Below are 15,340 nucleotides of genomic sequence, written 5' to 3' on the forward strand. Positions count from 1 at the left end.
CAGAAACTTGGTTCTGAATCCAAATACAAACCCCAGCTAGAATAGATCATTTGAATCAGTTCCTGAATTATAAATCAATGACCCCATGAATTAATTTAGCATACTCTAATTGGATACGATGATAGTGGTTCTTGATGGACAGAGGATTCCTATCTTTGTGTTCCTAGCAGAGTCCCGAGATTTTCAAGATTCTGATTTCCCCCCCCCCCCCCCCAAAATGTCAGGATTGCCTATGTTTGCAGTAAACATCTTTTAGACTCTGTTGATATCTCCAGCACTTCCTTTTCTTCCTCAGGCACCCCTACAGAAGAAACCTGGCCTGGCATTACATCTAATGAGGAATTCAAGACATATAATTTTACACATCATCGAGCCCAGCCATTGATAAATCACGTGCCAAGGTAATATAACAGTCCTACAAGGAAGAATAGATCTCCTTTATAATGGGTTTCTGTTGGAGAAAACTAGGAGGGAAAGTGAGCCTCAATTCTACAGTGCAAGAACAGGCAGATGGAATTAATAGTAGTGATATTAGTATCTGTGTTAATCAGCAGAATAGAAAATTAGCCATCAGCTCATTTACAGACTTCCAATATGGACCATCCAACCATTTTACTTAAAAAGGCTGAAATAAAATAAAGTTGACACCTTTCTACAATATCAGTCTTTCTGGGACTACCACTAGGTGGTGGTAGTGCTCTGAATCTTCTTCTGCCAGGACAAACACTACATTTTATGCCTTGTGTTGTCACTGTTCCAAGATTAGAACTCAGTTGCGGATAAAAAATTTCTAAATAATTAACATATATTTATTCTGGTGGGGGAACTCAGTAGGGCTGAGATTATTATTACATTATTTTTATTTAAACCCTACTTTTTCCCTTCACAAGAATATTCAAAGATGTCCAACTGCACTGTTCTTAATAATATAGGCTCCCTGCAGGATTTCCCAAATACATAAAACACGTTTCTTCTTTTGCAGACTAGATACAGAAGGGATCGACCTGTTGTCAAGTCTCCTCCTGGTATGTGCAACATAAGTAATCCTAGTTGCTTCCTATCCACTTAAGAGGATGGGCTTGGATGCCCAGCCATTCCGGTGCCAACTGGAAATAGGTTTGCAAAGAACTTGTATCCAAAGGGTTCCATCTAAGTGCTCCTTTAAGTACCACTTATATGGCTTTTCTGATTTTGATATTATTATAGAGCTGTCTCGATGCCTGATTCTTTTCCCAAGAATAGAAGTCCTCTCTATGGGAATGGATTAAAAGCTGATGCAGTTTTATTACCCAGTTATAGTGCTATGATTCCACTTTAACTGCTATGGCAACATCTAGTATAAAGTCGAGAGAGGACTACATAGATTTCATTTCTAGAAAGTTCTTATTAAACTATAAACCCACATTTGGGTTTCATTAAATGTTGCCAAAGTGAAATCATAGGACTATTATGTAGTGTAAAGGGCCCAGAAAACTGTTTCCACATTGGCCAACCAGATGACCTTGAGAGACCCATAAGGAGAAGAACATGGATGCAATAAGCCTCTCAAGCATCTGTTATTCAGAGACATGCTGCTGGTGGTGTTGAAGAGAATATATAGTCATCATGACTTATAGCCGTTAATGTATTGTTCAGAGGTAAATGTTAAAGAGCCAATCTGATGTAGTGGTTTGAGCATTGGACTACGACCCCCGAGACTAGGAGTCAAATCTCTGTTCAGACATAGAAACCCACTGGGTGACTTTGAGAAAATCATATTTTCTCATCACTGATAGTAATGTTTACCCCCAACGACTTCTGTGCCAAAAGGAAATGATTTCAAAATGATCTTTACAAAAGGTGTGAAATCTCACAGTATGGTTCTGTGAAACCCCAATAGCCATTGACCTAAGTACATTGATATCACTATAGTTATAGTATCCTACAAGCTAAAAAAATTAGGTATAGATTATCAGAGATTTTAAAATGTTCAAAAAAAAGAGAGACACATTTATGATACAAGTTATGAAGAAGATCAAAACTGGTTCCTAAGATCTAATAGGGAATAAAACTCTGGGGATCTAGTGGAAAGCTGCAAGCTGCTGTTGCAAAGGGCCAGAGGTTGGAAACATTACCTTGTAGAATACAATTTCCAAAGCTCTGACAAAGGGAAACATTCTAGTCTTTTGTTATTAGTGTCTTGTAATAACAAAATACTGCAGTGCCTATGGATTGAAGGGATTTGGAAAAGAGGATGTTGGTGGGCGAAGGGCAAGACTCATAAACAGAAGCTTGGAGATATCAAAAATAATCATCACTGCAGGCCTCATAAACTTTTAAAGTAATAGAAGACAGTGTATCTTGTTTTAACCTGTTTAAATTACTCCTAAAATATTCAGCCTGACTTCACTATCAACCAACAGAGCTTCCTAACTTTGTTTGCTGAAAGCTACACATACATTGAAAGGCAACTCTGCTAACTTTAATAAGGGCTAGAGAGACATTTGCAGAACTAACTGCCAATCATCTCTTCTTAGTAATACAGTTTGGTGGTCTTATGAGATGCTGCCAGTACATTTATTTATGCTTACATAGCCACAATTGTGTCCCAGACCAAACAGAAAGAAAATCCAATAATAAAGATAGATGTACTGGTCCATTGGGAAGGGAGGGGGAGAGAAGGAAAACACAAGATTCCGCAATTAAACACAAATTTCGTTAGGACCATCCAAAATGTGTCAGAATTGTGAAAGGTTTTCGTTTCTCCAGAAATCATAATCAAAGTACTGACAGTATGAGCTGTTTCACATTGAGACATGTTGCCTTGGAGTGTGGTGGAACCTCCTCCTTCTGAGGCCTTTAATACAGTATTTAGATGCAGTATTTAGATGCTCAGAGCTTATTTCTCATCTTATACCAGTGTCTTTGGTTTTGTAGCCTAAATGTAGAATTTTGCATCTGTCTCTACTGAATGTAATGGCGCTCCATGCAGTCATGCCGGCCACATGACCTGGAGATGTCTATGGACAACGTCGGCTCTTCAGCTTAGAAATGGAGATGAGCACCAACCCCCAGAGTCGTTCACGACTGGTCTTAACGTCAGGGGAAACCTTTACCTTTACCTTTTACTACTGAATGTCATTTTATTAATTTTGACCCAGTTTTCAACTTTCTGTTCAACTTTACTGTGTAAACACATTGGCTTTTTCAGGTGTTTCCCATTTTTCTTCTTCCATTTAATTGTTTGTGATTGGACTTTTAGCAACTCCATCATGAAATCCCACCCTTCCTGGGTGTCTTTTTTTTTACTGTGGTTTCCAGCTTATCATGTAGAATTCCCATCCTTGTACTTAGAACTTGATTTTGGACAGATGTATGAGTTATCATATCCAGTCTCCCAAGTTCAAAGCCTTCTTGGCCAGATATACCAATCTTTTGCAAGACATACTTCCTCATCTTTGTGCAGTGTGGCTCATCTGAAGTTAGTACTTTGTGGAAGAAGTGAAGATGATCATTCCAAAAACAAAACCTCTCCTGTCAACACCATCTACATAGCTAGTTATTCATCTGCAATAGCTCCATGTCTGTGTGTGTTCCTTTGCATTTCACTGGTAGATTTGGTGAGAATACCACCTGTGCCTCTAGACTCTTTACCTTCCTGCCCAGAGGTTCATAATCCAAAGTTATCAATTCAAAGATTTCTTTGCAGTGTCATTTATGCCTACATAAATCAGAAGAAAGTCATAATGTTCTATGTTCTTGGTGAGCTTCAATAACTTTGACATTCTGTGTACGCACACCAGAAAGATGGCATGCTTCACAATCAATCTTGTCCAGTTGGCACACAGTTCCCTCTATACCACTGAACAATGCATTTGCTACCATTGGCACTTTCTTTTCTTTTTGCTGTAGTTGGTAGTTAGGTTGGCTCCTGGTCTCTTTTTGGCATCTCTTCAGCACTATTATTCTCAATAAGATGCAAGAAATTATTGCCTAGATTCCAGCTCCATTGTAAATGGTCTGTTCCTGGTGTGACTGTTTTTCAGGATGTTTCTTTTTTTTTCCTGTCAGTTCTGTAGGATCAAATTTCCCTCTGTTCTGTCCAGAAAAATCCTCATGTTTTCTGATGTGGTGCAAGAACTGTAATGTGTTAATTTTCTATTCCAGGATAGCCACCAGTTTTCACTTACTTGCCTCTAATGTATACAGTAAGGTTTTCTAAGAGACGATAAACATGTTAGATGCATGGCAGCAAACTAACAGGTCTTTGTTGCTTCATCCCTGCAGGTATTTATTTCCTCCCTTTCCGACTACTGTAATAACTCTTACTTATAGGGTTTGTTTTAGGCAAGGAATATTCAGAGATTGTTTTCCAGTTCCTTCCTCTGAAATATAATCTGCAGCATCTGATATTCCTTGGTGATCTCCCATCCAAGTGTTAACCAAAGCTGACTTTGGCATATTTAGGCTCCGTCCAGCTACTAGGTCATACTCAAGGTCGGAGTCCAGTGCACACATACGTACATTGAGGATAAGGTAGCAGGTATGGCAAATACATACAGTCCACATCTCAGTTTATCACCAGCACGGCACTATTTCTGCTGCTAGAAGGGAGATTGCCTGCTTGTGACATCTGGGGGGAGGTAGCCCAGGAGTAGTGCCAATTGGCATGCCAGGCCAGTCTCCCTACAACCGTATGCTTAATTTTACTGACACATCATATGGACATTGGAGGCAGAACCTGCATAATTAAGGCATTGGCATTCCCAAGGAGTGCATGTAGCCTGGATGTCTTTGTCAGCACTGCCACCTTCACCATCAAGGGCTAGTCAACTGTCAGCCTGCATGTCCACAAATTAAACAGTGAAGCACAAAACTTAGCTTTTCTAAGACTACTCAAAACTTCCACCTCAGCTTTAATCAAAAGCTCATTAAACTGCGGGAAAATCCATGAAGTATAAGATAAAATTTCAGTGCTGTAGGAATATCCAAAGTGGAAGCTGATACATAAACTAGTTTGTAGAAGGAAGCACAAAATGTTTTGTCATATAATTGGAAACTAACACAATGGCTCCTCTATTTTCAAAGTGATCTTTGATCTTAAGAGTCTCCTCAATCAAAATCAATTGAACTCAAGAGAATTGTTGACGTTTGTGGTGGTTGGCTGGCCTCTGCTGCCAAGATTCTTTTCCTCCTCTTCTGTCTATCCTAGGAGACATTAATTTGCTCCCATTTACTTCACCCATTCGAGCTAAGCCAAACTCAAAAGTGCATAATATAGAGTTTCTCGAGAACACTTTTATTTTTTCTGGTAAGTAAGATGATAGTTGGAAACATTTTTGCTCAGGTTTGTCTTTGGAAACCTAGGAACACTTCTAATCCCACATGTTACTGGCTTCATAAGCAGCTAACTACAAGTGTCAATAACATACGTACATATGATGACTGCCCAAACTACACAATGATGATGATGTTTATTCATTTCCTTCAAGGAGCTTAAGGTTGCATTCTTATTCATATTCACCTATTGGACTTGCTTCTGAGTAAACATGTACAACATTGCATTGTAAAGTTTATAGGCATATTTGCACCTAAGGGGCAATAAGGCATAGTTCTTGTTAAACATAATTTGTGTCTTAAGACAGGGTCTCTTGGATTTTTTGATGTAGGAAGGAACAGTTTTCCCCTTTATGAGTCATAGACTGGCATTATTTTTGTGTTTATTGGCTACAATTGTATCTTTTTTATAAAAAAAACTCACTGCAGACCAGCAGACCGTCGATTGACGCTGGTCCACCACTAGTGTCAGCCATAAATTGCACACCAAGCAAGTGAACAGGTCTTGTCTTATCCTTCCTATTTGTATATTCCACAGTTTCCATGAACATTTCCACAGTTACAGGTTTGGATGTCACCTCAAGTCATGCTTTTTGCAATCTAGAATAAGCCAATCACAAATTATAGTACTTCTTTCTTTGAGCAGAGAAGAGTGTATAACTATTATAAAATTTAGCATTTTAATTTATTTTTTACTTTTTATTTACAGTATTTATATTCTTCCCTTCTTACTCCAAAGGGGACTCAGGGTGGATCACAATGTACACATACATGGCAAACATTCAATGCCATTAGACATACAGGCAGAGAGAGACAAAGACCATAACATAATAGTGGTATTTTATACCAAATAGAAACATAGAAAATAATTGTATGCAGGCAGTCTAGGCCAGGGCATCTTAAACATTTTTTATACTCATAACCCCTTACTTATTTCATATACCTATATACTCATGTGATGCTGAGTATAGTGATATATAAAACAGGTATAAAAATCAAACATTTACTGAAAATAAATCAGCATTCGCAAGGCTTGCTAAACAGCCTCGTTACTCATTCATTACTCACTGATTTTTGCAAGTGTCTTGATCATGTTCATAAGCCTTTTACTGTTGCCAAATTTTAGTGACCTCAACATTGTGCTATTTTAAGAAGCAGCGGTCTAGGTCACTAGTATTGTGCACACAGGCCAAAACTGCATGATAGGATTTGAAAAAGCATGGGTTTGTCGAATCAATGCAAGCAACCTCACAAGCCACACAGCATCCACCCTCAACTGCACAGAATTTCAGTATCACAACTGATGTCAATAAGTAGGGAAGGGATGCATGAAACCCACATTAAACCCCTGTGTATTGGATACTGCTTCTTGCACCTCTAATTATATGTTACACTAGGAGTTTGGGATCCTTCTGTGCAATGTATACTAATCCTAAAGCCAAAGTGTAATAACAAAATGTAAATCCAAAAAATTGCCACACACATTTTAGTTGAATGAGCATCCCCTCTCTTTTGTTTAGTATGAAGCCAAACAACGCATTTCGGCTGAGGCAGCCTTGAGGCACCCGTACTTCATGGCCCTGGGCGAACACGTGCACCTCCTTCCTGAGAGTAAGTAACTAACTGTAACATAAACACACAGACCAGCCTCATTGTTCTGCCTTCTCTGCACTCTTCAGAAATTTTGCTCCAGGACACAGACAGAATTTTCCCTTTCTAGCACTGCAGAATATGAGAAAAGCTTTTGCATGCAACTTCTCTTTGTTGTCAGAAATACATGTATATTTTATGGATTAGAAGTGTCCACTTCTGCCCACTCCCCCAGGGATGGGGACCGAACAAGGACATCATAGGACCTCATACCAATGCATCACCATTTAGGGCAAAATAAAATCAAATCAAAATGCCACATCTGTGTGTAGTTTGAGACAGTTTTCATGCAGAAACGTTCCTAAAAATTTTGCCAGAAAGTAAGGCAGATAATAGCCTCTGGGGAAACAGAGGGTGCAAAAGTGGGGTTCAAGGGCCATAGGCTGTGGTTTACTCACCTAATTGCTCCCTAGAGAAAGATAGGTTCTCTGCATTTCTGGAAGATGCCTGCGAGTTTGGTTTTCTCGTTATGGATCCATGGCTGTTTCCAAACAAGTAACACTAAAAAAACATTGTAGAGTGATTCCATCTTTCCCTCTTAGATATATTTGGTGATTACCAAAAAGGCCAAAGGAGAGTTACAAATAAACCCTCTTGAAACCTACCATTAAATTCCTCATTGAAACAAGACAATTGCACAATAAAAACCTTCTCTAGAACATCCTGTGTCATGCAGAAGATAGCATTGGGAGGGAGGGGGCAAGATTACAAAGAAGTATGACCAGTCCAAAATATGAACAGTATTTGTATTTATTTATCACAGTGTCCCCACAAACCATTTACTTTTGTGAGCACTTGCCACAAATGCAAAACAGGAGCAGTTCTTCTGAATGAAAGGGGTAAAGTCCCTGCATTTCATTTTTTTTGGATGTTTCTTCCTCCTTTTGGGAGAGGTACAATTTTAATAAGAGGCAGAGTTCATATCTGTGAAAGAGAAAACTATAATGTTGGAGGAAAGCAGAATTTAGATTGCAGGGGATGTTTCACCTTTTAAAATAGCACAAAAAGAGAAAGGAAAAGTACTTGTTCACTTGAGCACTGTCTAACATAAATATTATAATGCTAGTGCTACTGAACATTTGGGACTAGCATACATGGTATTTGGGAGAAATGCAGCCATGAAATTATGTTTTACTCACAGGTTCCTTCTTTATATTGTTTTCATAATTGGTTCTGCTCTCTTTCTCTCTGTGTCCTCGTCTCTTTTCCATCAGCTGCCTCCATCTTTTCTCTGAAGGAAATACAGCTTCAAAAGGACCCAGGTTACAGAGGTTCAAACTTCCAGCACTCAGGTAGGTACCAGTTTCCTTATAGGCCAGTGCAATTGAACAATTGGATTGTTTTCCATGGTTTTTGTAGTGTTCTGTTATAAGCGCACAAAGACCATAGCAGGCATGACATGAAATGAAGTTGTGGAGTATTGACATTCAGGAATGGTGTTAGATTCAGAGCCAGTGTGGTGCAGTGGTTAGAGTGCTTGATTCAGGTTCAAATCAACATGAACCCATGAAACACATTGAGTGCTCTGGAGCCAGTCTCTTTTAATCAGGCTGACTGGTCTCACAAGGTTGTTGTGAGAATAAATTGGGAAGAAGATGGCCACATATATGTGGCCACATTGAACTCATTGGGGGCAAGGCAGAATATAAATGGAATAAATACCAATATATAAACAATTAAATATTCAGTGGGACACAAAGCAATCTCACATGGGTTAACCCTTAACAATGCTCAGTACCTTGATCCCTTTCTCTCCTCTTAATGTGGAGAATTGTGATTAACAAGGCCACCTGTGGGAACCTCCATCTCACACTCCTGTTATTATGTGTCATCAGGATGTTTTTAGATGCCACTGTGCAAAAAATAGTTAATGATGCTGGACTGGACTGGACTCAGTAGACATGTCCCTGGAAAGCCAACCGTTTTGCTGTAATTGATGGTAAGGGCAAAGATCCTGCAAGTTACAGTTCAGTCACCCATCATTTGAGCTGCATTATAATGTGATGTGTATGAAGCTATGATGGGATATAACTCATTGAATGGACTACAGATATATCAGAGAAATTGGTTCAACGATTCTTTAGAGATATGAGGTTACCGTATCTCTTTTTCCTTGATATATATTGTAACTTGGTGGAAATGTCTTCTTTGAAACCCCCCCCCCCTTTTTGTTAACCTTTGAAACAACAGATTTTGATCCATAATTTCCAGGCCTTTTCCTAACATTTCTCCTTTTTTTCGCCCCCAGCTCGAGGAAAGAACAGGAGGCAAAGCATATTTTAAACCCATTTACTCATTCAGTGCATTGTTGGGGACATCAAAAGCACTGAAGGGGAGAGGACCTTATAGATCTCATCAAGCTCATCCTCAGAATGGTGGTGGCTGGTACGCACAGTACAGGATCTGCTTTGCAGTCCCAGTATCTTTCATGAGCCCAAATCAGAAATGACCCGCTGCTTAGTCTGGGCCCCCATTCTCCATACAGCAATCACTGGGCAAGGATCTTCATCAAACAATCAACTACCAGGTGTGTGGTCCTACAACGTGGACATGTGCTATCCACTGCTTTAGAGGGAAGCAAAATGGAGTCAACAAGCAAGGATTTCACTGCAGAATCAACACCTTCATTGCTTCTTAGACGTCATGCCATGACAGATGTGCTGAACTCCATTGTTTGTTTTCCCCATCATGTGATGACTCCTAGGACTACATGCAGACAAGATGGGTAGGATATTAACAGCAGGAAACCTCTTTGATCCACTCATATGCTGGGTTTTCTACCTTTAAACTGAAAAGGAAACATTATGTTTAAAATAAGGGTGAAAAAGAAAAAAAGGGGGGTCTCTTCTGTGAGCTTGCTCTGTTCTTCGAAAACAAATCTTAGTTCTGATGATAATAAACATTTAGGGTAGTGGATAGAGTGGGGAGGCCATTTGTTGAATTTTCTTGGCTTTCTCATTCCAGTGTTTGTTTTCTGAACTCAAGCTGCTATAAAGAAAGTCCAGAATTAGTCTTTCTCGCAGGTGGGTTTCAGATTGCAGATCATGAGCAGCATCATGTATTTATCAGATTCATACTCAGAATGTCTGTTTAATTCATTCCAAGAGTTATTCACCAAAAGCCTCCCACTAAATAAACTGATGCACTTTCTCTGAAAAAGATAGCTGACATCCAAGTAACTCTAGAACTACAGAAACTGTCTGACTTTTTATTGAAACTCTACCACAAAAATGTAAAAGAACTCAAGCCTTTCTTTCATCTGAAATCACATAGTCTTGCATTGAATTATGCCTTTGTGTTGGGTGTGCAAAGATGTACCTCTCCATTCATTTCTTCCCAATTGCACTAGAGAAAGTAATTTAATAATATTCAGAAACCCCTGGATGTGCATGCACTCCATTATCCTCATTCTCCCCCCCCCCCATCTTTCATACAGAGTAATCCTATTCATGTTTATTCAGAAGTAAGCACTATTATGTTAATAGGACTTGCTCTCAAATAAATGTGACTAGGACATGAAACCAATGAAATCTATAAAATTTAAGTGAGATCTTAGGCTTACAGAAAAACAGTGTTCAAACGTTGAGTAGGTAAGTCAGTAGATAACCTAATGTGTATACTTTATTTTAAAAAATGCTAATTCGACTCAGTCAAACAAGGTCTTGATAATCAAAGGAAGCAAGTTCTCAATCTCATGTTTTGATGTGTGTGTGTGTGTTAGGAAAAAGATTTCACCGCACTTTCTGTCCCTGTGAGAATTGGATTTTGAAAAAATTGGCTTCTTGTGGAAACAAAGATTGGTGATAAAGCTTCAGTGGAGATACCTTTTCCCCGTGATAACTTTCTGAAGTATATTTCCCTTCATAGAGGTAGATTTCTTTCACTTCCTGTTGTCTCACCCCTGTTTGTAACTACGAGTCATTTGTAAATTGGGTGTTTGTAACTTGGGAATTTTGTGTGTGTGTGTGTGTGTGTGTGTGCGCACGCGCGCGCGCATGCACGCATGTGTGTTTGTGTGTGTTTATGAATATGACTGAATTGGAATTTCTGCCACTTTTCTTCTGTTCTGTTATTCTAAGAGTCAAGACAGAAGTCTTGAGCCTTATCAAGAAATTCTGCAGTTACTCCATTTTTTCTTCTTTCTTCTTTTCTTTCTTCTTAACATATTTTGTGCAGTGCGAAAAGACTTGGAAGGCAATAGTCTTAGGACTCTGCATAAAACTTTATGAATGAAGCAAGACTTCCCATGGAAGCACAATACAGAAGAAGTAACACATTCTTGGATGCAATCAGTTTGTATGCCCTGATTAAGTCACTCATTCTGTGCAGCCTCCAGAAAAAGGCCTGTCAGTATCTCCGTATTGACAGCTGTTAAATGGGGAGACTTCAATGAGTGGGATTTCTTCTACTGGCACAATAATCATACAATCATCCAAGCAGTATGCCAAGTACAGGGGACTTTAGCTAGAAGATTTCAAAACGAGCACTAAATTACTTCTGTATTCATGAACTTTAGGCCAAACAGGTTTTGAGAGCTGGGAAATAGGGGCACACTGACATTTAAATTTTAAAATGCATTGCCTGGATGAACAGTACCCCACCCTTGGATTAAACAGGAAGCTCACAACTAGAAAAGTTTAAGCCTACATAGTGTATGAATTTCTTCACTAAGGCTGCACATCGACAGATGGACCACATCAATCATGTATGAGCAAAGCTTTAAAATAGTCTAAAATGTGCTTTCAATGAGTTGGTTAGATAATTCAAGACAACTTATGAAATTCAGCTCCTCCTTTCATGCTTCATTTTGGCCCTTCTTGCTCCTTAATCTTTCTAAATTTCAGTGCTTTGAGGGCAGTAGCAGCTACAATTATTGAGGGAGAGATTGCCTTTTCAATGCAAATTAAATAGAGTGATCACATCTGGGATTATACCAATGGTTCTGGACCTTTTTGTGGCTCACATTGAGGAAAGCGTCCAGAGGAGGGCGACTAAAATGATTAAGGGTCTGGAGAACAAGCCCTATGAGGAGTGGCTTAAAGAGCTGGGCATGTTTAGCCTGCAGAAGAGAAGGCTGAGAGGAGACATGATAGCCATGTACAAATATGTGAAGGGAAGTCACAGGGAAGAGGGAGCAAGCTTGTTTTCTGCTGCCCTGCAGACTAGGACACGGAACAATGGCTTCAAACTACAGGAAAGGAGATTCCACCTGAACATCAGGAAGAACTTCCTCACTGTGAGAGCTGTTCGACAGTGGAACTCTCTCCCCGGGGCCGTGGTGGAGGCTCCTTCCTTGGAGGCTTTTAAGCAGAGGCTGGATGGCCATCTGTCGGGGGTGCTTTGAATGCGATTTCCTGCTTCTTAGCAGGGGGTTGGACTAGATGGCCCATGTGGTCTCTTCCAACTCTACTATTCTATGATTCTATGATTCTATGTCACAATACCCATTGTTTTCTCAGATCATTGCTTTTCAATCCACTATCATAGTCTCATGTCCTTTTTCCATTCGGTCTTTGACCAGGCTGCCAGCATGCCACACAATAGAGCAAAGAGCCATTCCAGTAGTGAGCACTTTGAAATTTCTTCATTCTCCCAAAATTCATTGTTTTCGTCTCTTTTCATGAAGCTTTCATGTTTCCATCCTTTGTACTCCTCTCTCACACTCCACTGATTATTTTCCCTTACCAACTCTGCCTCTGAATCCTTTGCCACTCATAAGAACAGGCTTCATTTTGGCCCACAAAACTGTTCCTAAACAAAACTATAATTTCAACTGATACCAGATTTGTGTCATCCAGTACCTGCCATTTTGAAAGAAATCGGGTCGCTCCAAATTGAACACTAATGGGATACTGTGTAGGCATGGAGAAATATGTTGATAATATTCTTGGACTACGGTTATGGGAAATACATGTCATAAGGGTAGGAGGAAAAATCCTACATCTTCTGTACAATGAGGTTTCAGGAGGAAAAACCCGAGAAGAAATGAAAGCACATTCCCCCTTCCCTGCCATTTTCCACAGAGATCACATGCAAAACTACGTAAAAATAGGTCACTCGGATTTACAAGTTGCTTCTGGCCCCAAATCTGTACTCTGTAGCACAGATGTGAGCCCCCAACTTTTCTGTGAGGCTATGACAGCCCTTTCCCATCACAGTTTTGCTGATCAGGGATCAACTGGACTATGAATAAAAAGCAGCTGTTTTAGAGTGACTAACATGCAAAGACAACAGCAATATTGGTATGAATCAGTGAGGCAGAAAAAAAGGCTTCCCCAGCAAGCCCAGCAGTCTCTAGATGCCTGATAGGCAAGAAATACGAACAGCACAACACACTATTAAAATCCTTTCCCAAAAGATCATGGTTTTTTGGTTTTTTGTTTTAAAAAAAGTCCGCTTCACCTGTGAAAAGACAACTCCCTAGAAGCTGTACTTTCTGAACAAAACTGGAAATAAATAAACATAGCATAGGTTTACCACACTTTCTAACTTAAGCAGGGCTGCATGGTTTTTTTTTGAGTCAGGCTACTATAACTATTCAGCGTAAAGCACAATTAGCATATTTTCAAACTGAACCCTATGTTGAAAGTCAGTACCAATAATTTGCTGATAAGTAGTTAAAGGTATTAGCAGAGAAAAAGAATTTTCGCTGTATTTTTAATACTGAATTTCACTGGCTGTAGTGGTTCCATTGACAGTGCTATTTAAGAGTTAATAGTTTATCTGTTTATTTGATCCTTAGGCAGAACGGGCCCCACATTGTTTCAACAAGGCATTTAAACTTGTGCTAATGCACAGCGACTAGGTTGTTTTATGGAAATCAATACATCCAAGAATTAATGTCGTAGCCTAAGTACTTTGGTGGTTTGGTATAATCGAATTTCATTGGAGGATTAAATGCAGCGGTAATTCTTTCTTTATTTCTTCAAAACATTTTGCCTCACTGAGAAGCTATGAAAGCATTATCAGGATACTTTTTTTTTTTCAAGATTAGTGCTTATTCTCGGACTTCTAATTTTAAAGGTCTAACAGAAGAGGAAAGGGGAGTGGGGAGCCGGGAGGGAGAAAGCAAGTGCAGGTATCAGTTTCTACATCACAGCTGGGTTGGAAACAAGATAAATAATGAGAATAATACAGTGGAGCTAGGGTACTACATAATTATAGCATCCTGATTCCACATCAAATGGCATAGCTTCATCCGATGAAATCCTGGGGTTTGTAGATTAGAAAGGCGCAAGAGAATCTGTCTGACTGATCCTTTTCAATGCGTCTTCCTAACCTGCAAATTCCAGGATTCCATAAGATGGAGCCATGGCAGTTAAAAGGAGAATCATAGTCCTATAATAGTGATTGTGAAAGGGCCTCTTGTCTCTGTTCCCTGCCACCCTTTTATCCCTCTGCTGCAGTCAAATGGAAAGGCTGCTGATAGATGGCACTCTTTCATGAAGGCCACACTTTTCCAATTTCCTGTTCAAAAGGGAACAATTGGAAAATATACATGTAGCCTCAGTGCCAGTTATGGTGACATCTAGTTATGTCACATGAAGAAGTAGTAGAAGATAGGGCTTCTATAGCTTTCAGACTTACCAGGAAGAGGGAATTTCAACAGGTGCACTTATATAAGGTACTCCTGTTGAAATGCCCTTGTTCAGGCAACTATTGGAGGTATCCATGTTATTTATCTAATAGATTCCCAGTGGCCCTATTCAGTGCAATAGTGCAACACCAAAAGAACCATCATCTTTTTAAGTTGGACCCACAAGGCAAATAGGATATTTTGTCCTGGTCCTGCCATATTGAACAGTATTTCTGGCAGCTCAGGTTTTGCCAATTCAGGGCAATGGCTTCCTGTGGTTTCCCTCTTTTCCTGCTGCCATCCACAATACCAAGCATTATATTTCCCAGAGAATGATATCATCTCGTGATATCTCTGAAATACAGAAGCCTTAGTTTAGTCCTCTTCATTTCTGGTAGGCACCATAACTAATATTGATAATAGTTCAAAGCAGAAATAAGTTTGTTGCAACTACTATGGTAATTTAGCCCAAAGAGACTTTATTCTTGAGTAAAGATCTTAAAATGTATCCAACATTTTGTATCTTCTCTTTTTCATTTTTTAAAATGCAACATGTCTTTTTCAGGTTTGCTTTCAGCAACACCCATCCGAAACATAACATAAAGTTGAACAGTGATGGTACATAAGTAATTTGGCATTTGTGAGAGATCTACTAAAACAAGTCATTGGGAGAGAAAAAAAACAGCAGTTGCATGTTTGTATTGTGTAAAATGACCATTAGCCTCACCAAGTACCAGGTGGTTTAGAGACTACTGCAGCATATTGGAGGACCAATGCCTGCTCAACCTAAAATACCAG

At 39.4% G+C, this 15,340-nt stretch overlaps 1 protein-coding gene across 6 annotated transcripts in view; it reads left to right on the forward strand.

Moving 5' to 3' along the window:
- The window catches only part of cdk18 (cyclin dependent kinase 18), a 103,051-nt gene extending 88,001 nt beyond the window's left edge, over positions 1 to 15,050 (forward strand). For 5 of the 6 annotated variants that reach the window (XM_008115635.3, XM_008115636.3, XM_008115638.3 and 2 more), the window contains 5 exons: positions 296 to 401; positions 983 to 1,025; positions 6,837 to 6,927; positions 8,181 to 8,258; positions 9,215 to 15,050. In XM_008115635.3, coding sequence (XP_008113842.1) covers positions 296 to 401; positions 983 to 1,025; positions 6,837 to 6,927; positions 8,181 to 8,258; positions 9,215 to 9,249 — 353 coding nt within the window. In that variant the 3' untranslated portion in view covers positions 9,250 to 15,050. Of the gene's footprint in view, positions 1 to 295; positions 402 to 982; positions 1,026 to 6,836; positions 6,928 to 8,180; positions 8,259 to 9,214 lie in introns of those variants that run through there. The other variant, XR_010005502.1, reaches the window with a different exon arrangement.
- The last annotated feature ends 290 nt before the right edge of the window (positions 15,051 to 15,340 follow it).

This window comes from Anolis carolinensis, chromosome 4 (assembly GCF_035594765.1).
Source record: "Anolis carolinensis isolate JA03-04 chromosome 4, rAnoCar3.1.pri, whole genome shotgun sequence".
NCBI lineage: Eukaryota > Metazoa > Chordata > Lepidosauria > Squamata > Dactyloidae > Anolis > Anolis carolinensis.